Here is a 22,861-nt window from a genome sequence, read left to right as displayed (position 1 = left end):
CTTTTTCCTTTGTGTTTTTTCCTCCCCAAACACAGAGTAAGCTTAGAATAATCAGAGAACTATTAAACTTCTTAACTTTTCTCACATTCCCATAGTATCTACTGTATCTCTGGGACAGATAAAAAATGCTCAGGAAGAATGTCCTTAATGGAAATGTGGTCTCTTACCTTTAGGTCACGGTGGATAATTGGAGTTTTGCACTGATGCAGGCGGGCAACAGCTTCACAGGTATCACAAAATATCTGGAGCACTTCATTCTCTGTAAAACCTGTTTGCAGGCGCTGATTCATCAGATTGACCACCTGGCCTCCTGAGAGGGTACAGAGCAAAGGAGACGTATGTTATAAACATTCAGACTTGTCACTCAGCCTGAGAGAATAACTGCCTGTCCAAAGATGGGCAGCCTGAACGTGGCAACAGCACCAATCACAGGATAAGCCAGGACTAAAACACAGGTGGTCCTGACTCCTAGCGTGGAATTTGTTCTCTTTGTGACCCAATGCCTTCTCTAATGCATTATGTTATAAGGCACCCCAGATGGGAGCTGCCCTCATTATGTCTTTGGGATGAGTATTAGAACTGACAATACGGTCCTGCTATCGTGGCCTGTTATACCGCCCCTTTGTGTATGAGATGAGGCCACAGCCTCAACCTGCCATATCTTCTATTATGAATTAGAGGGCACAATATGGACCCGGGGGCAGGGAAAAGAAGCCTTAGAGTCTGTATTTTAGGAACGGCCTTTTCTCTCTGGTTTTACTACTCACTGCGTGCATGGCTTGCAGAAATGCTACACCAGCACTTAACCTCCAGGACCAAAAGTCTGATGACCTTATTTACAAAATTATCTAGATCCCTGGCTGTTCCTACTACCTTGTCTCTTAACATTTTAGTTATGGGGCCAGCAGATGGGGTAGCAGTTACGTCGCTGGACTCCCACGTGGTCAAAAAGTTCAAATCCAAGACCAGTGGCTTCAAACTCATGCCAGGCTCATGTGTGTGTGTGTTCAAGATCCCAGGAGGAGGAGAATAGAAGAGAAGGGACTGCAGTGCAGCCATCTCCCTTCCCCCTTGGGGGAGTGATTTCTTGCTTTCTGTCTCTGTCTCTCTGGCGAACATACGCACTCTACAGGAAAAATCTCTCAAAAAAAATTTTTTTATGGCCTAAAGGGGATGAGAAGGAGTAAACAAACTGTCAAGTTCATCTTTGGTGGCACTTTACAGAATCAGGTATAATACCGGGAAGGCTAAAATGACTGGTTAAGCTAAAAGGCTAAAATTACTGGCCGTCTCTCCATTTCTCCGTCTCTCTAGTGAGTGCCTGTGCCCTATAATAAAAATCTCTCAAAAATAAATAAATAAATTTGGGGGATCACTAATATGTTCAATTTATGGACAATATCTTTAAGGGCTAGAAAATACTAAGCGTGATTATAAAACAGGGCACTAAACAGTAAAACAATGACCCAATCTTGTAGGTGGGAGCTGCTTAGGCCAAAAAAGTGAAACCTCCCAGCAATGATCATGTGAAATGTGGTTAACTCTGAATAAATTCATAAAGCCTGTATTCCCGAGATAAATGCTTCCCGAAACCAAGCTTTCATCGATTTAACTCCACTGTTAACATAGCAGTATCGAATATAGTCTTACTAGAAATGACAGTTCTATGGCAAAAAGAATAGAGTCATTCCTATAGGACAAAAGGGATCCCTCAAGCCCGTAACAGATGGATGGTGGTGTGAGTGGGGCAGAGAACACACGAGTGGGGGAGTGGGAGAGCAGCACTGTTCTTAGCCCATCTGGAGCTGGATCTGTACTGTATCTTCATTTATTTTAAAGCATCACAAAGGACGCATGCGCCCTGATTCTATGTTTTCAGTCACAGAAAAGCCACAAATCTTCCTAAACCTAAGGAAAATGAACTTGTGAATTATCCATCACTTTCAATTGTTTGTGCCATTGCTACTTGACATTGTAAGAATAGACAAGAGTGGACAACAGATTTTCTTTTAAACTCTTAGTTTTCCCATCTGTAAAACCAGGACAATATACTTTAGGGTGTCGTGTACAGTAAGTGACATGGCCTGCCACACCCTTGACAACAAAATGCAGAGAAATGAGAGCCTAAGAGTAAGGTTATTGCTTGCCGTCTCTCCAGTGAGTGTACGTGCCCTATAGTAAATATCTCTCAAAAATAAATAAATAAATAAATAGATTAAATTAAATTAAAAGTGAGGTTAATACACATACCTCTACAGAAGTCCATCAGAATGAGAACTTCCCATACATCGCCGCTACTCACATTGTTGATACTAGAATCAATGTAACCCACAATGTTCTTGTGCCCCGACAGGTCCCTCTGTGAAGAAGAGTTGAGAAATACACCCTCAGTTACAGATATCAATGGGGACAGAAAGAGCTGGTCAGTTCCATCAGCACAGATCATTTAAATAAACAGAGACAACGCTGTGTTGAGAAGTAAAGACTATAGAGCAAGGTCAGGAACAGGTCTCCAGCAGTCTCTGAGATTCATGGCCAGAACTTCAAAGGCAAGTTCACAACCCTACTAAGACTCAGCACTCCCAAGAACCTGAATTCTAGGGCCCAATGCACAGAGTGCCTACTTGCTCACTGCCTCAGTTCTCCATGTAAATCGGAAGCCAAAATCCCACCTCCAGAAACACTGCAGAGGAGCTAAGAGGAGAGAGACAGGATGAGCTACTTAAATATGTGAATTTTTAATTCAGAAATATAAAATTCTCTGGTTGTATAGGCAAAAGTGAGTTCTACCTGATTTTAAAATGGTTCATATTGTTTTTTTTTCTATTAGGAAATACATGAAAAGAATAACTATCTTGCAGTTATTTTTTATTATTCTATATTAAAGGGACTACCAAACCATCCAGACCTAAGCATTTTGCTCATAATTAAGTCCTTCTAAGAAACCAACTGGGACATAAGATGGGACATGTTTCTAGCTCTCCAGTTGGAACTGCATGTGATCTCTCAGGGCTGCTTATGGAATTAATTTATCTAACAAGTCTGTGCTGAGCATCTTCTAGGTGTCTGGACCAGGTAGGCACTGGAAATTGTCACACGCCTTGGCACAGTCATTTCTATGCTCACAAATGGAGATCTTTGTAGTATGATGTTGAACATCCAAGATAACTGAGAATTAAGTTAGGAAGGAAAAAGTGAATATACCGGGCAGTGTGTTTTGTGAACAAATATAAAGTGATAATTTCTTTTAAAAAAAAAAGAACTATTTTTAATATACAGCATAGAATAATGCCACTTCCTTAGGCCCTCAGTCCACCTACACTACTGTCATTTTTGGAAGTTCTTTCCTATATCCATCTGGAAACTTCCACCTCCTGATTTTCTAGATTGTCCTCTCTAGAGTAAAATTACAAATCTAGTCTTTTTTTTTTTTTCTTTTTTTTTTACTTCCTAAACAGGTGAAAAGTATTATTTAGATTGAGTCTTCTCATCTCTATGTTAAACACCCCCACTATCTTTGACATGTTGGCTGCTCCCACATTTATATACTTTGCTTTGCTATGTTCTTTTTATAAGAATGGCCCTAGGAAATCAATGAAAGAATACTCCAAGGCTGGTCTGACTCATGCAGAGTAGACCAGCACTATTTCCTTCTGTAATTCTATTAATGTAGCTAAAAATTACATTCTGCTTTTTTTTTTTTCCTTGGCAGCCACATCATACTATACACTTATATTGGGGTAAGTGACCACTTAAATACCTAAGTCTTTTTCTACTCATGCTGCTTTTAATCTTTTCCTCCCCAGAACTATGCTTGTAAAATTGATTAAAATAAAATAAAAATCCAAGTAAATGACCTTACCTTGCTATTTCATCTCATTAGAATCAGTCCACTGCTCCAATTTATAACAATCATTCTGTCACCAGATATAGTTGTTACATCTTCCAACTTTATATTAGGTGCATAATTGCACCTAATATATATAATACAAGTGTGTCTTCTATTTTTTTTTTTTTTTGAGAGATTTTCACTGTAGGGCGTGTGCGCTTGCCAGACAATTTTCACTGTAGGGCGCATGCGCTCGTCAGACAGACAGAGAGAGACAGAGAGACAGAAAGCGAGAAATCACCCCCCAGGGGGGATGGTCACGCCGCAATCCCTTCTCCTCCATTCTCCTCTCGGGATCTTGGGCACGCACGCACACACGCCCGGCGTGAGTTATAAGCCACCGGGTCTGGGACACGAACCGCGGTCGACTACGTGGGAGTCCAGCGACATAGCCATTACACTAACTGCTGGTTCCCGTGTCTTCTATTTCTTTAACCAAGTTATTCATTAAATATAAAATAGTGTAAAGTTAATTTGTAAACTACTATCTTAGGAAGTTTCCTCCAGATTAATATGAAAACACTGATCAGAAACCTTTGCCGCCAGTAGCAGTTACATCTAACTGTATTACTATCCAGTCTAGACTCACCATCTTGCTCAAAGATCTTTGACAAGTGTCCTTATCCAAACGAGTATCCAAAATCCACAAATACTGGATCTACTAGACCCCCCTTGAGCTCCTTACCCAGAGACCTTCCCAAAGAAGGACATGATGTTGATATGACATGGCTTGTTCTTAGTGAACCTGAAGGCTTTTTGGGTCCCTGCTTACTCATCCAAGTGACTACAAAACAACTTAAAATTTATTTTTTCCCCACAGTTATTATGTTAACATTAAAATAGTACAAAATATTAGATAATTATTTTCTACTCCAGTCCGCACTCCCTACAGAGAACTGCTTTTATTCTTTCTTTTATCTTCCCAGTGTTTGTTTTTTTTCAAGAAAACTCAAACAATATATATTATGTATACACACATACCAACTTTTTTACACAGAAGATAGCATCAAAGCATCTTTTTAGATAATCTGTTTTAGATTCTTGTTCTATATAAATTCTGAGCTCCCTACTATACAGACTCTACCCTTTATAAAGTATGAAGATATTTGCCTACCTCAAATTATCTGACCTCATTTTGTATTTTTTTTTAAGTTTATTTATTTTACTTATTCCATGAGAAAGAGAGAGATGGGCCCAAATAGGGTCTTCACACCACAATCCATCTCCAGCCTCACGTAGCTAAATCAGAGGCACTTATGCATCTGGCAAATAAAAGGAGACCTCTGGGCGCAAAGGACAGATCTTACCACGTGGGTCCAGCATCAGAGAGCACTGTGTTACTGCTGCCAGCCCTGATCTCTCTCCTGTTTTAAGCAGTTCTTCAAATATCACCAGTGCCAATTCAACGTCCTCATTATCAAGGACATAGTCCACGTGGAGCAGGAGATGTGAACACAAAACACATCTTGAGCTTTAGTTCTTTCCTATCACTGCTCTTGCCCCTTTAAGTTGGAAGATGATTCATCTTTTTCTGCCTTCAGGCAAAGGGATCAGAAGTCCAAATCCGCCTTTCAGTGTCCATCAGCAATCAGATGCCTTTGGTTTGATCAGAGCACACATTATAGGGGTATCATGAGACTCCTATCAGACTCTAGTAAATGATGGACAGCATTTATCAAAATAAAATGTGAACCTCTTTAGTGAAACCACTAACTCTTGTGTTTGGGTATGACATGCACATCTTTCCTCCACTCTAAGTACAAGAAGGAGTCTACTTGGAATACTAACACACAATCCTTGGCATGTTGGAAAGTTTATTACATCTTCCATCCCCTTTCAATTCTTACACTCTCCGAGAGGTAGGACCGGGGTTAAAGCTTCTATCTGATAGATGTCTGAGTGTAGTGGTATTAAAACATCATACAGGGAACCAGCAGTTAGCGTAATGGCTGTGTCGCTGGACTCCCACGTAGTCGACCACGGTTCGCGTCTCGGACCTGGTGGCTTAAATCTCACGCCGGGCGCGTGTGCGTGCATGCCCAAGATCCCGAGAGGAGAATGGAGGAGAAGGGATTGCGGCGTGACCATCCCCCCTGGGGGGTGATTTTTCGCTTTCTGTCTCTATGTCTCTGTCTGTCTGGCGAGCGCACGCGCCCTATAGCAAAAACCTCTCCAAAAAAATAAATAAATAAAAAAGCATTATACAGGACTCAGCCTTAGTGGTAAGTCCTACTAAAGATACTGATCCTTAAAGGCTGAAGTCACATAGGAGGCCCAGGTTCAACTCCCAGCCCATCCTACCAGGCTGGGTGTGGTGGCACATAGCTAGTCCTAGCTAACTGGGAGGCTGAAACAAAAAGTTCATGACATGACGAGACTGCCAAAATCTCTCTCTCATTAAAAAACAGGAAAATAAAATAAAACAAAAAACCATCACATAAGATTTTAGATTTAAAATGATAGAAAAATGACTATTTTTTTAAAAATCTACACAACTTAAAGGAATGGACCAATTTCTCAAAAAACACAATCAAAACTCACCCATAATAAAATAAAATATCTGAAAAACCCTATAACAATTAAAAGAAAATAAATTTATCATTTAAAAACTCCCCAAAAAAGACATCTCCAGACAATAGAGAATTCTACCAAATCCTTAAAAAAGAATGAACACCAAACCTACACAATCTCCTCCATAACACAAAAGAGGATGGAACACTTCACAATTCATGTTATGAAGCCAACATTTCCCTGATATCAAAACTAAAAAATAAAAGACAGTTAAGAAAAAAGAAAGAAAAGCTACGAATCATTATCTCTCATGAATGTAGATGCAAAGATCCTTACCAAAATATTGGCAAACAGAATTCAACAATATACACTGGCCTAGCTGTGGCAAAACAGGGAGTGAGGCACCACTGCATGATGCTGGAGCCCTATGGGAAGGCTCTGGGTTTAGATCCTGGGTTAACCTGGATGGCTGTATGGTGTAGGGGGATCACAGCATAATGAGACCTGTGGGAGGTACTTGGCTGGCTGTCTCTCTCATATGAGAGAAATAAATCTATAAAATAAAAACTAAAAAGAGAAAAAAAATCAACAATATATAAAAATAATTATAGGTCATGATCAAATAGATTACTAAAGGAATGCAAAGTTAGTTTGGTATTCAAAGTAAGCAATCAATACTGACAGGCTAAAGAAGATCAATTGATGTAGAAAAAGCATATGACAGAATTCAATAACCATTAATGATGAGAACTCTCATAAAATAGGAATATAAGGGAAACATCCTTAAATTTATTTTTTTTTAATGTACAGAAAACTACAGCTAGCTTTGCGCAGTGGCAGTATCGTAGCCAATGAGGTTTATCCGAGGCGCGATTATTGCTAATAGAAAACTACAGCTAACCTTATACTTAAGAGAGAAAGACCGCTTTTATCTTAAAGTTGAGAAGATTGCAAGGATGTCCAGTCACAGTCATATTCAACATAGTAATACAAGTTCGAGCTGGTACAATTAGGCTAGAAAAGGAAATAAAAAGAAAGAAAGACACCTAACTCTCTCTCTTGCAGATACTGTAGTAGTTTATGGCGAAAACCCTAGTGATTCTACAAATATGTTCCCTAAAACAATAGACAAATTCAGCAGAGATGAGATACAAGAGTAGTTTATGGAGAAAACCCTAGTCATTCTACAAATACATTCCCTAAAACAATAGACAAATTCAGCAAAGAGATGAGATACAAGATAATCATATAGAAATGGATTATCTTTCTATATACTAGCACTAAATACATGAATACTAAAATGTAAAAATATGGTATAATTTACCATCACTGAAAAACCTAGGTACAAGTCTAAGAACAGGTATAAGACTTTTGTACTGAAAACTACACAACATTAATGAAAGAAATCAAAGATATAAATAAATATAGAGACATACTTTCCATTTGCTAGAAGACTAGACATAGAAAACATTTTAATTCTTCCCAAATTGAAATTCAGGTTATATATTTTTATCAAAATTCCAGGAAGAGTTTTTGCAGATATATTAAGTCATTGGAAAAGTTGTGACATATTGCTAGGATTGTTCTAAAATGTGTATGAAGACAAAAAAAAAAAACCCACCTGGAATAGTTAGAATAATTTTGGAGAAAAAGAAAGTAGAAGGAATCAGTCTCATTTCAAACTTACTGCAATACATAACTACATAACTGAGGCTGTGTGGTGCTGGTGGAGGCATAGACACATAGATTAATGGAACAGAATAGTGAACAGAGAAGGGGCTAGAAGAAGACTTTCAAAATAGAAGTCCAACTAGTTTTAACAAAACTATTCAATGTAGGAGAGACAGCCTTTTCAACAAATGGTGCAAGAGTAATTAGACCTCCATAAACAAAACAATAAACCTCTGACCAGCCCATGGCTTGGTGATTAAAGGGTTGGAGCCCACATTGCCAACTGGGTGGTTCAAGTCCCAGACCTGGCAGCTTGAAAAACATGCTAGGCACGTGAGTGTCTGCCTAAAATTCAAAAGGAGAGAGAAAGGAGGAGAAGAAACTGTGGTGTGACCAGACCCTTTAGGGAGTACTTTCTTGCTTTTCCTTTCTCTCCCCCTCTCTGTCTCTAGCAAGTACATGCATCCTTTGGCAAAACAAAACAAACAAAAATGCCCTCAATCTAAGCTTCACACCTTATATGATAATTAACTCAAAATAGATCATAAACTTAAATGTAAAAATAAAGCTATAAAAGTTTTAGAAAAAAAATAGGAGAAAATCTTCAGAACTGAAGGCTAGACAAGAATTTCTTAGACCTCACACCAAAAGCACAATCCATAAAAAGAAAAAATGATAAGATAGATATCATTGAAATTAAAAAAAAAAAAAGAAGAAGAAGAAGAAAGAAACCCTAAAACAAAACAAAAAAGTCTTAGAAATGAAAAAGTCTGAGACTGGCTGGCAGGTGGCCTGATGGTTAAGGCAATGGACTTCCACATGGCCGATAATGGTTCAAGTCTTGGACCTGGTGACTTGCTTTTTCACTTTCTCTCTCTCTCACTCAGCAAATTACATAATAATAATAATAAATAAAATTTAATTAAAAAGAAGTCTGGCTTAATGCTTACATCACTGGACTCCTACTGGCTGACTGTGGTTTGAGTCTCAAACACAGTGGCTTGAAACTCACACAGAGTATGTGTGCATGCATGCCCAAGATCCTGGAAGAAGAATTAGAAGAGAAGGAATTGCGGCATGGCTATTCCCCGTAGGGAGTAATTTAATACTTTCCTTCTCACTGTCTCTGTATGTCTCTCTCCGGCAGGTGAATGCACCCTAAAGCAAAAAACTCTTAACAGAAAGAAAAAAGGAAGGAAGGAAGGAAGGCAGAAAGGAAGGAAGGAAGGAAGGAAGGAAGGAAGGAAGGAAGGAAGGAAGGAAGGAAGGAAAAAGTCTGGTTAAAAGATGGTTAGAATATAAAACTGAGGAAGTATTTCGGAATGTAGGATAAAATGACAAATGAAAAATAGGAGAAAGCAAGAAAATTAGAAAAATCAATTCAGGAGAGCCAACATGCAAATGATCGTTTCAGATAAAGGAAGGAGAGAAAAGAAAAACCATAAAATAAGACAAACTACAATTCCCCAGAATGCAAGGATATGAGTTTTTAGGTGAAATGGTACCACCAAATACTTCACACAATAAACATATGCACTCACCAAGGTTTATCAAGAAATTTCAGAACAAAAAAATCTGGCATTAAAATGACTTAGGATTTCCTCAAGAGTAACACTGAGAGCTCAAAGACAGTAGAGCGAAACTTCCATAAATCTGAATGAAATGATTTCCAATTTTGTACTCAGAGTCTACCATATATAAGCATAGGATAAAGATATTTTGAGACCTGAGGATGCTCAAAAATGCACCTAGCAGACATTAGGAAGCTACTGGAGAGGATCACCTCTACCAAAATGATAAAGTAAAGCAAAAAAGACAAAATAAGGGGAACACAAAGAAAGGCAAAAGGAATGCATAGGAAATTCCAAGATAAGATTAGGCCCAGAGAGCAACCAGTCCAGGTCAGAAAACTAAGGGAGAAATATTGAATATTTATACAGTTTAGGAAGAGCTTGTAGTTAAATGGTTGAAAAGTACAGAGAAAACAGAGACCAAAAAAAGTGGGGGAAAAGACTGATTAATTTTAGTGAAAACAGAGTTGTATGGGAAAAGTACAGCAATCACACTGCACCTAGTATAATAAATAATAAACACACAAACGAGGAATTCAGCAGAAATAGATTTTTCTTACATAATAATATAAAGACTAACATGTTACCAAGACTTACTGTTAAGTTGGAAGAATGGAGGATGAAAATACTACAAGGATTTGGGGAAAGGAGCATGCAGAGGATGAAAGAGAACTAAATCTTTACTCTTCATAGAAGGTAATATCGAAAATGAAGGGGGAAAAATCAAGAACCAGCAATAACAATATATTATTTAGAAATATATCAAAACAACTAAAGTGGCTGTTTCTGGGACCTTAAAATAACATAGGTGGGGACCAGCAGATGGTGTAATAGCTATGTCGCTGGATTCCCATGTAGTCGACTGTGCAGAGTCGGTGGCTTAAACTCATACCGGGGTCGTGTGCATGCATGCCCAAGATCCTGAGAGGAGAATGGAGGAGAAGGGATTGCAGTGTGGCCATCCCCCCTCTGGGGGGGGGGTGATTTCTCACTCTCTGTCTCTATCTTTCTGGCACACACATGCACCCATAGCAAAAACCTCTCAAAAATAAATAAATAAATAACATAGGTAGATCCCTGAGGGAATTGCTGAATGTGTTTCTGTTAAGAGCTTAGTTCAGCTATTTCACTGTTAGGTTTGGAAAAAAAATGTAAACAAAATCAAAAACAAAAATCTGATGGCTAGTACATTACCAGGCCAGAACCTGAACCCCCGTAATTTAACTCCTAACCAGACACTTTAATTAGTGAGTTCCCAGTAAGCCTGTGTTCCTGTGCCAGCCTAGCACAAAGTAAGCCCTCCAACATGTTTCTAAATTAAGGGAAGAAAGTGAATGAATGGGATTATATTTGTAACACAAGAAAATGAACGCGAAGGGCATTCCACACACAGGAAACAGCAGAAGCAAAACAGGAAACAAAGTGTGTGAGAGTTGAGCAAACGTGAACAAGGAGGGAGGAAGACTGAAAAGTACCCAGGAAACCCACTGGTTTATTAAGGGAGATACAGAGGGAGCAGTTCAGTGCTGCATTGTTAGTGGGATGGGAGGACACTGGTGCCTTGCAGATCCGTATGATCTTGACTCGATGTACATGAATCTCAGGGCTTGATCGGGTGGTTCTGCACTGCTGATAGTTCCTTCCCTAATAGTTTCACCTTCCTGGAATCTAAAGATGTAAGAGAGCGCTCTAAAATCCTGAGTTCTTTCAGTAGTCCAACTGCAGCACAGCTAGTTACTTTAAGCAGCCACTAAAAGAGCAATCCACAAGGTGCAGAATCCATACAATGATCCCCCAACCTTTTTTTTTTTGCTCTCTTTTAGCTCTTTACAAAAGCATTAAAATTCGGGGCACAAAGAAATGATCCTCTCTAGGTAAACATGTCTCTGATATACTATTATTTAGATATTCATTTCATCCAAAGTTTAGTTAGCATTTGTTATAAAATGTGTTAGAGTATAAAATTTCTGATTTTAAGTAACTTTCTGATGGTAGAACTACTTACAACGTAGTAAGTTAAACAATATAACAAATATAAACAAAAACATCACAAAAATGCAAAAGAATAAGAGATAATATATTTAAAGTTTTTTTTATTATGTATGCTAAACAGAGGTAAGAGGACACTAGTCTAAAAAACGGAAATATTCATCCTTCTACTTCTGTCACTATTAACAGATGGTCAATACTATTTCTCTTCTATACACATTCACTGCTTTCACGGCATCATTACTTCATCCATAAATATTTCAGCATGTACGTCTAAAACACAGGGACTCTTTCTTTAAACATAATATAAATCTGAATGTTAAAAAATGAGTAAGTTTTTAAAAACTGAGATACAGGGGCCAGCAGGTAGGTGATGTGGTGCGGTGGTTAAGATGCTGGACAATCCCACATGGTTGACCGTGGTTCCAGTCCCAGACCTGGTGGCTTGCTTTCTCCCTTTTTCTCTCTCTGGTCAAATTAAAATAAATGAACGAATAAATTAAAAATTGAATAAATAATTTTTAAAATAACCTGAAATATAATTAACCTATAGTAAAATGCTGATTTTAAGATATTCAATTGAATTCTGGTAACTATATACCCTTGGGTAACTACTACCCCCAAACAACACAGAGAATATTTCCAAGGCCCAGAAAGTTCTCACACGCCCCTTTCTAGTCAATTTCCCACACCCAGATAACCACTTCCTGGTTTTTATCTCAATTCTGTCTATTCTTTACCTTCTATAAATGGAATCATAGAGTATTTATGAGGTTTTTCAGTTTTGGCCAGAGTTTCTAAGCCAAAAAATGAAGAAGGCATTCAGGTGGAAAGAACTACATGCACAAAAATGCTGACAAGCTCAGAAGGGGATGGAAACAGCCACAAGACTAGAGGAGGTTCATTAGAGAGTTAGGGTTTCCAGATTAAACGTCGCAGTTATTTTCAGAGAATGAAACTGTTAAATATGTTTTCCCTGATGCCCAAAATTAAATAATGGCTTGTTCTCTCAATACATTCCTCTACCCTTAACCCTTCAGCCAAGGGTGACCAAAGCACGAGCTACATCTTCTATGCCATGGCTGTTTGCTCTTATCACACTCAGAGGTCCCTCTGCCATCTAGAGGGAGAGAACAAGCTTCTTTAGCTTTCTTATGAGAGGACACAGGTTCTGATCCCCTCCTCCTCCTCTACCACCACCACCACCACCACCACCACTGCTGCCGCCATTTTGAATACACAGTCCCAAGTCCAAGAGTCAGCCTTACCATAATTTGGATTTCTCTCTTGCACACCTGGAGGTCATGTTCATTGTTGACAAACATGCGTTTCAAGGCACATTTCATCCCATTGCTTGTCCTCACCAGAAATACAATAGCAAATCCACCTGTGAGAGAGAAACACAAACAATATTTGATTCAAACTAAGAACTTTTCTTTGAGTCATGTTCAAAAAGCAAGCCAAATAACCATGGTGGCTTCAGGTTGCTGCTATCACTGTTGATGGTACTGAAGTCTCAGGGCAGCTGGTCCTTAGGGCTGGCCTGGCCTGGACTGGGAGACATTCTTAGATTGTTGAATCTCAGAGACATTACTTGTAGGACTGAGTGGGAGGAGTTAGAGAAATTATTATTATTATCATATCTTAGGATAGAGGGGGAATACTAATTTTTCTTCCAAAGAACCTACAAATAAGTGGATGAATGAGAGAATAAAAAAGACAAACTACATTCTAAGCCCTATCCTGGACAGCTTGATGTTCTTGTTTACTTCTACCACAATGCTATAAGGTTGGGTGTCATTTTTCCCTGTAAAAAAATAAAAATAAAAATAACTATATACTGAAAGAAACACACACACTCAAAAATACTTGATTCAAACTAAGAACTTTTCTTTTAAACGTAAGTTCAGTACTCTTCACTACCAGAAAAGATAGGAAATCATTTCAACAGTTGCTATTATAAATAGTTACAATTAATTTCAAGAATCTCTTTCTTTTCTTGTCTCATCCTTCCTCATTCCACTCCCTCAATTCAAATCTAACAATAGATCTTGAGGACCTCTTCTGCTCTCCCACCTCATGGACTCTTGAGAATATACAAGAAGTAGCTACAAAAGTGCTACATAGCACATGGTAGACAAGTAAGGCTCAATTAATGGACAGACTTTTTTTTTTCCTTTTCAGTTTGCTATATATGGTGCAAGTACCTGCAGGGGAAAGAGAGGGAAAGACAGAGACAGAGAGAGAAATGAGAAAGCCCCCCTATGAGGGATGGCCACACCAGGCCTTTCTCCTCTATTCTCCTCTCAGGATTTTGGGCATGCACACACATATACCCAGCATGTTCTTTAGGCCACAATTCTGGGACTTGAACTGTGCTGTCGGCCATGTGGGATCCAGCCGTCTTAATCACCACACCACTGGCTGGTCCTGGACAGACTTTTTAACATCCACACTAGCCTTTCTCTAAAACACAGTTCACAATTCATTAACAGAAATTTATATAACTCTAATAGGAATTTTCAAATGTTTTATATCTGTAGCAACTGAGCATTCTATAAAATCTTGGAATTCCTAACCTAAATCTCACTTCTAAACTCTGTATAAGGTGTTCTACACTGTTGTTAGGAGGACTTAGATACACAAAATGTGGAAAAACTCTCAAAATTGACAGCTTTAAAATAAGTAGCAGTTATATTGGACACTCAGTCCATCTGCCCACCTTGTACACCTCCATCCTTTGGTTTGCATATTCTTTCCACTGACCCTATATAGCTAAAAGCTTGCTAGGCTATCCTTTGTACAAGGGAGATCATTAATTGGATAGAGGAGAACAGAGAGGGCAGCTGTCAATATGGGAACTTGAGTTGAGGTTATAATGTAGTATTGGGGCTTGCAGCCACACACAAACTGGTACAGAACACTAAGCAGTCATTATACAGAGCTCAGGGCTACTCTAATTCCCAGAAAGAGACACAGAAAGAAAAAATCACACACCCCCCAGGGGTAATGGCCACACCATAATCCCTCCTCTTTTCTCCTCTCGGGATCTTGGGCACACATGCATACATGCCCAGCGTGAGTTTAAGCCACTGGGTCCAGGACTCGAATTACAGTCAACTACATGGGAGTCCAGCGACATAGCCATTACACTAACTGCTGGTCCCTTGAGTAGGTTTCTTCTGCAACCAAAAATAGCTTTAATCATAAAGCACTGTTGCTTGTTTTCATAAAATACACATAGAATTCTGTTAAAAAAAAAAGTGAGCTAAATGTTCCATATATGTATTGTGATAATGATTTACCAAAGACTTCAAATGTGCATTATGATAATGATTTATCCGAGACTGTTTATATTTTCTGTCACTATGTCCTTTTTCAATATTCAGATAAACACGAAAATTACCATACAATCTTTGATTTTAACTGTCACCTCTCTAATCTTTGTATTTCAATGACATTTTCCACTTTTTACGGAAATAAAAAAATACTTGGAAGTCTACTCACATGCTCAGTTATCAATTTTAGTTCTAGTTCTGAGTTATTTACTTTTAAAAATACAGCACTGACAATTAGAGGTCTTAGTAGTTCATACCAAAACAGTCACTTCTAAGAAACATTTTATATTTTAATTTTTAGAGCATAAGAATGTGTCTTATCATAAACATATACATTTAATGCAGTGGTATTCTAATTTTTTTTTCCAAAAAGAGGTTCTAAAATCCATGATAGATTTTATAAGTAATTAGTGTAGAAAACAGTAATATGAATTGTAAAATTTCTAGGAATAGTCAAAATTGTTTTATAAATAGTCCAAGTGGCATTCATTTCATAGATATCTTGAATTAAAAAAAAAAATTACATGGGGGACCAGCAGTTAGCATAATGGCTATGTCGCTGGACTCCCACGTAGTCGACTGCAGTTCGAGTCCCGGACCTGGTGGCTTAAACTCACGCCAGGCGCGTGTGCGTGTGTGCCCAAGATCCCGAGAAGAGAATGGAGAAGGAATTGCAGCGTGGCCATCCCCCTGGGGGGGTGATTTCTCGCTTTCTGTCTCTCTGTCTCTCTCTCTCTTTCTGGCAAGCGCACGAGTCCTACAGCAAAAAAAACTCTCTCCAGAAAAAAAAATGACAGAACTACAGGCTGCTGCAGTAATGCTCCTCAAGAGCAGCAAGACCGAGCGTTTTGCTTTATGAGTGCAGAAACCAAGTGAGGTTTAGAAACCTCATGCCTAATCATAGGTAGAGAACCCTAGGCAGGATCCTGCTTCTGACTACCCAAAGAAAAGTTCTTCCCATTTCACTAATCATGAAGGAAAAAGTTGGGAATGGGCATTTCTTTCTTTCTTTCTTTCTTTTTTTTTTTTTTTTGAGAGGTTTTTGCTATAGGGTGCATGCACTCGCCAGACAGACAGAGAGACAGAAAGCGAGAAATCACCCCCCAGGGGGGATGGCCACGCCACAATCCCTTCTCCTCCGTTCTCTTCTCGGGATCTTGGGCACACACGCACACGCGCCTGGCGTGAGTTTAAGCCACCGGGTTCAGGACTCTAACTGCAGTCAACTACATGGGAGTCCAGCGACATAGCCATTACGCTAACTGCTGGTCCCAGGAAATGGGCATTTCTTAAGAGTTCTGTTAGGTCTGGCACCAGGAAAGGACAAGGCAGTCCTTTGGAAGCAGGTTGATCATGCTGCAATTTGAGATAACTGCCACCAGATGGGAGCCGTTTTCTTTGCCAGGTAGAAAGATCACCTTTCCAGCCTGCACTGGAAAAAAAAAAAAAAAAGGGTCAATTGCCTTCGACACAATCCAGCAAAAACAACCGGCTGAGAAGAGCCAGCCCAGATTCTCAAAGCCTATGACCATGATAAAGCTAAAAGCAAAGCAATGAGTCACTAAGCCTGACATTGAGGGAACTACATTATTAAGCTCCTGTGCCAATAAAAGGGTTTACTTGTAGGTAAGACATATTGAAATCATGAGAGACAAACACAAGCCTAATAGGTTTGTCAGTCTGAAGGTGTAGGCCACTATCCCAGTGTAGCTGACCAATAGAGTGGTAACCCATTGACTTAGAAGGTAGAAAGGAAACAGTACCACTTATTTCAGACTGAGTTGCATTCGAAGACTTTGATTAAACGGAAACCTCTAAAGCTGATGGGGATGGTTTGGACAGAGATAAGAAAATCGAACATTCAGCTAAATGCCTTGTGCCAGGCTCTGCCTACTGGCATTTTTTGAAATACTAACCTCATCCATATTTTACGGAAACACGAAAGGAAAAAGGATCATACCTATTATGTGAAGCAAGTGAGTGAAGATGTCAGGATAAGTCTGACACAGAAACATTTTGCCTTCTAAATATGCAAGAATATTTTTTTCTAACCTTCCACAAAGAAATATGCTTTCTCTCATTTCCCCTGAAATATACAAAGATCTAACTTTATTCTTTATTCTTCTAATTTTCAAAAGAGATATGGATGCGTATTTATAACACACAGTGATCACTCAATAAAAAAAGAACTTTCCTCTTGATCACTACTACGGAGAACAGATAAGACCACCGAGAGTGATGGAGACCATGGGAAACTAGTGTGGATGGCCCATGTGAACAGAGCTATTATGCAACTCGAGGTAATTATTGCCATGTGGGAAAATAAAGCCAGTCTTACCAGGTCTGCTTGTTTCTGAAACCGAAAATTTCAGGGAGAAACTTTCGTATTTAAATTTTGGCAACAAATCACATTTTAAATTAATGATGGGCAAGCCAACATCATAGAAACTAAATAAAACACATCTGAAAGGTTTAGAGAATCTCAGAACTTCAGTTTTCTATCTCTGATCTAGTCTAACCCCTTCGTTTTAATGATGGGTAAAAACTGATGGGAAAGTGACATAGTCCATGCTCCACAAAGTTAAAAGATGAACTGCAGGTGGCATGGAGGTTAAGGCACTGGACCCCAAATAGCCAGCTACATGGTTCAAGTTCCAGATCTGATGGCTTGAAAAATCACATCAAGTGTGTATGCACGTGTGCCTGAAATCTCAAGAAGAAACTGGCATGGCCATTGTCCTGGGGGGCAATTTCTCACTTTCCCTTTGTATGTCTCTCTCTGGCAAGTGCAATACACCTTATAGCAATAAATAAATAAACAAAAATAAATATATACACATACATACACACTCATACACACAGGATTGTTGGAAAAGTCCTATTTTTTTCTATGCAAAAATGTGTCATGACTTTTCCAATACACACACACACACACACATACACACACATATGTGTCCATATATACATATAAATGCATGTATTGCTCATCATGGTTCTTGCCTTTTTCTTAAAGAGAAATTTATGGACCATTCCCCCCACCTAATATTTGTAAATAACTTGGCATTTCAAAATAAATTACTTCATGTATATTTTCACAATAACTGAATTAGGTAGATAAGCAACCTATTGTCCCCATTAGAAAAGAGAAGCAGAGAGATTAAGTTCTTTTCACAGGGACACAAGGACATAGTCAGTGGTAGAGGTCAGAGTAGAGCCCCTCCTCTTTTTAAATCAACTTTGCATATAATATAGCAGATGCCCTTTATGTGTACAGTTTGATGAGTTTTCACAACTGTATACTCTCATCACCACCACAATCAACCCAGCCCTGCAAACAGGTCTTCATGCTCCTTATAGACAATCTCCTCTCCCCTCCCACACCGCCCCATGTAACTTCAGATCTGCTTTCTGTCACTGTAGATGTGTTCCATGTACTCCAGAATAAATGGAGTCACACAATATACATCATTTTGTGTTGGTGTCTTTCATTCTGTGTAACATTCTGAGATTCATCCTCATTAAACGTATAATTAGTTTGTATTATTTTGTTTTGTTTTGGGTCAACTACTCTTCTATTGTATACACACTAAATAATTAATATATATATACTCACTGAGGGATGTCCATCTGAATTATTTCTAGCTTTTGGCTAATATAAATTAAACACTCATATTGAATTGGTTTTTATGAACTCAGGTAATTATTTATCTTAGGTAAATACCTAGAAATAAAACCCTAGGTTCATACGGCAAGTACATATCCAGTTTCATAAGAAACTGCCAAACGGTTCCCCACAGTGATGGTGCCCTTTCACATCCCCAATAGCCACATGAGCGTTTGGGCGTTCCATTTCTTCACCAACACTTGGTGCTTTAAATCTTTTCCATTCTAGCTATTCTAGTGAGCATATATATTACCTTGTAGGTTTTCTTTCTTTATTTGCCCCCAAAATGTATTTATTTCTTCAGAGAGAAAGGGGCACCCCCAACAGGGTCCCCATGTTACAATCCACCTTGAGTCTCAGCCAGCCTAGATTACAGATATACACCCACGTCTGGTGTGCTCAAGGAGGTCCTAGAATGCAAACCCAGGGCCATTCTCAATGGGGCCAGCTGCTTTACCACTCTTCCACCACTCAGTGTCTTGTGGATTTAGGTTGCACTTCCCTACAGATCATTCATCATTTAAACTCCTAGGAGTAGCTACATCCCCCTACTCTCCTGATAAAAGGCGTTAATGAACTTAGGATCCAGGAATCACCAATGAAATTGCTGAGATAACTTGGGAGCAAAAAGATCTACCTCAAATAAGCAAAGTTGACAGAAGTGCCTGGCTCTCTACTGAGAGAAGGGAACAATTTGTAACACACAGAGGAGAGTATTTATATAATCTCCAAAATTTCTTTTAGTTCTGACATCAAGGAGAAGCCAAAGTTTTTACTTGAAAATTTAAAAAAAAGTCAGAGAAAAGCAAAACCTCCTTGGGAGCCTCATGTAACACTCCAAATCACGAATGGGGCTTTGGGAAGAAGTAAGTAGAACCGTGCCTGGCCCCATAGCAAATACTGAATCATACTATCCATAGATGGTACCCCCCCCCCCATGGGTGATTCTGAATGGATCAGGACACCAATGAATTCTACTCAGCAAGGGAAAGAAGTCAGAGGAAAGAAAAACCTCCTTGGGAGCCTCATGTAACACTCCAAATCACGAATGGGGCTTTGGGAAGAAGTAAGTAGAACCGTGCCTGGCCCCATAGCAAATACTGAATCATACTATCCATAGATGGTACCCCCCCCCCCATGGGTGATTCTGAATGGATCAGGACACCAATGAATTCTACTCAGCAAGGGAAAGTGAGGGATGGGGGAGGTAAGGTGAGCGAAAGAGAAGAAAAACATCAAACAGATTATCTGAGCAGTGATGGGACACAGCTGGGTAGACAATGAGACTGATTAGTCCAGGACTAGGAGACAAAGAAGCCATCACGGTGCTGACACAGGGTTTCTGAATTTGCTGCCGGAAAAGTTTTGCTGGATATTTTTAAATCGGGCCTAGATTCTAGGCACTAAAATCCACCACACGCTTATTTCCTGCAGGTAAATGGAGATCTCACTTCCTAACAGAAGCCCTATCTATGCCTTTGGGAATGGCTTCCACTCGTCTGAGATAGAAAAAAGACACAAACCAAAAGAGCCAGAGAGCATCAAAATAAGAAAAGCTCACCCAGGCCTAGTTTTGCTCTTTGTCATCTACTTCCCTACCCTACAAACTCTTGTGTCTCTTTCAAATTAAAATTAAACTCCATTAAGCCTGCTTAGTGAGGCTTGTCTTTGAATTGCCCAAAAAAAAAGAGAAAATAAGCACAAAATAAAACAGCCTTCTTAAAGCTTTTCTAAAGAATCAGATGGAGAACCTAGTTCAAGTAGAATTTACCCAGAAGATATAAATGAAAAGGCAACATGGTAGGTTACTGGATCTCTTTGGCCTCCGTTTCCTTTTTGTACACATTGCCAGATAGGGCCAGCCAGTAGCATGATGGTTAGGGCAGCCAGATCCCATGTGACCAACTGCACGATTTGAATCCAGACCGGTGGCTTTGAAAACATACCAGGCATGTGTTCATGTATGCTACCCGCCCCCCAGCGGGGGGTGTTTCACGTTCCCTCTCTGGCAAGCACACACACTCTATAGCAAACAAAAAATAAGTTCATTAAATTAAGTTAAATATTGCTTTGCAAAGACAAAAAGGCTATGCCACTGCAAGTCAGGCAGATGGCCTTTACCGACACGCCTCCCACAGGTACAGATGTGTACAGGCAGCCTCTGCGGAAGGGCTGAGCCAGTGTCTTTACCACAAGACAATGCAGTGCAGTACTGCTAGAGTCCAACCAGTGTAGAAAAATAAGTTCATTAAATTAAGTTAAATAGTGCTTTGCAAAGACAAAAAGGCTATGCCACTGCAAGTCAGGCAGATGGCCTTTACCGACACGCCTCCCACAGGTACAGATGTGTACAGGCAGCCTCTGCGGAAGGGCTGAGCCAGTGTCTTTACCACAAGACAATGCAGTGCAGTACTGCTAGAGTCCAACCAGTGTAGGTTCCACCCCCAGCTTCAGCGGGCTACAGTCTATCTGAGGTCTTCCTCTCACTGATCAAAGACAGCTGAAAGCCATCTTATGACTTTTGTTTAACTATTCTGGCCTAAAATGGCTGAGGTACTCTCACATTTGGATCCCTCCGGGTAAGCTGAACTCCTACCTGCTAGACTGTTTTTTTTTTTTTTATATATATTTTCAAGCTGGTTACTAAGTGACGGCCAATCACACTAGTCACATTTGAGCCGGTCACAGAAAGCCCACCTCTTAGGCTGTTTGTGCAGCCTACCTTCTACTTATAAGCAATGATCTCTCTCCCTCACTTACGTTTTTGAACGACGCTTTCCCTTTTTTTACCGCACATGTCATTTTCCCGTTCCACCCACATAGATTCCCTGTAAGCCACGCGGCTAGTTGTAGTCTCTAAGCTATCTTCTAGGAGGATGCCTGATTTAAATCACCCACCCTTTGTTTAAATAAACTCTGCTAAATTTTAGTTGCTCTAAATTTGTTTTTAACACTTTAAAGAGAACTAAATGTTAGATGAAGCATCCAGCAAATAGAAAGTATGTGAAGAATACAGGTATTTCCTCCCTGACCAATCCACCAAACAAACAAACAAACAAAACCTTACTTTTCATAAAGCTCTAAATCTAAAATGTCTTCTTGAGATCAAGAACACCAATCCAGGGGAACCAGCAGTTAGCGTAATGGCTATGTCGCTGAACTCCCACGTAGTCGACCGTGGTTCACGTCCAGGACCCGGTGGCTTAAAATTCACACTGGGCACGTGTGCGTGCGTGCCCAAGATCCCGAGAGGAGAGTGGAGAAGGGACTGCAGCATGACCATCCCCCCTGGGGGGTGATTTTTCGCCTTCTGTCTCTATGTCTCTCTCTGTCTGTCTGGTGAGCGCACACGCCCTATAGTGAAAATCTCTCAAAAAAAAAAAAAAAGGAACACCAATCCAAATGCCTAGAGGGGCCAGGCAGATCACACACAAAACAGTCCAGGTTTAACAAAACATATGAAAAGAATCTTTGACGCGGAATCACTGTCAGAGAGATCCTGGGGCCGTCGTGAAGATGGCGACAACCAGAAAGTGCATGCCCTCCACTCACCCAAATGTGATAGAGAAATGTGGGCTGAGGGTTGCCATGTCTTTGGATTTCTAAGAGAAGCTGAATTTAAAAATCTCTTAAATCTTCAGGGTAAAACTAAACTGGACAACGCTCTTCGATCTATATAAAAGCCGGTGAAGTAAGCAGGCCATGTATTATGACCTCCCTCTGAGCAACTGGGAAACTGAGGCACAGAGAAAAGCCTAAGTGGCCTCCCTAGTACTGCCATCTAGTGGCAGAAACGGGACTGGCATCCAGTTCTGGGTCCATTCTTTCAAGCCACTGTCCCCTTCCTCCACCAATAGACTATACAGGGACACCTCCACCCCAGTGAAAGGATAAGAGAAACGACAGAGGCTTGGGGACTTCCCAATGCTCCCCCCCTCAAACTGAACAGGTGGGAGAGACTCCTCTGTACAGTGAGAACATGGGAGCACTGTCTGTAGGGTTTGTGAGCTCCACAGGAAGTGATGACCAAGAGGCTGGTGAACATCCATTCACCGTTTATTTTGGCAAAGACAACTTTGCCAAAAGTTTCGGCAGGAACAAAATTTTTGCAAAACCCTAGAACAGATGGCAGGGAGCACAGCAAAGCTTGTACAGGAGAAAAGGTCAAGCTGAAGCATGTGTCAACCCTGATTTCAGTGGGGGCTTGGAGTTTATTTTTTTAACATCA

The 22,861-nt window shown here is 39.8% G+C and overlaps 1 protein-coding gene and 1 non-coding gene across 2 annotated transcripts in view; one reads left to right on the top strand and one right to left on the bottom strand.

The window, feature by feature from the left end:
- The window catches only part of LOC102496264 (AP2-associated protein kinase 1), a 179,472-nt gene that overhangs the window by 71,534 nt on the left and 85,077 nt on the right, over positions 1–22,861 (bottom strand). Inside the window, exons 2-4 of the mRNA XM_006151323.3 lie at positions 12,900–13,018; positions 2,251–2,359; positions 168–310 (exon numbers count right to left, since the gene is read on the bottom strand). Of these exons, the coding sequence (XP_006151385.1) occupies positions 168–310; positions 2,251–2,359; positions 12,900–13,018 (371 nt within the window). The remainder of the gene's footprint in view (positions 1–167; positions 311–2,250; positions 2,360–12,899; positions 13,019–22,861) is intronic.
- On the top strand, positions 7,223–7,358 carry LOC114008284 (U4 spliceosomal RNA). The gene has a single exon (XR_003549850.1). It is a non-coding gene; the product is annotated as a U4 spliceosomal RNA (small nuclear RNA).

The sequence above is a fragment of the Tupaia chinensis genome, unplaced genomic scaffold, assembly GCF_000334495.1.
Source record: "Tupaia chinensis unplaced genomic scaffold, TupChi_1.0 Scaffold000316_1, whole genome shotgun sequence".
NCBI lineage: Eukaryota > Metazoa > Chordata > Mammalia > Scandentia > Tupaiidae > Tupaia > Tupaia belangeri.
The sequence above is the reverse complement of the archived record's forward strand: the minus strand, read 5'-3'. Positions and strand labels throughout refer to the sequence as shown.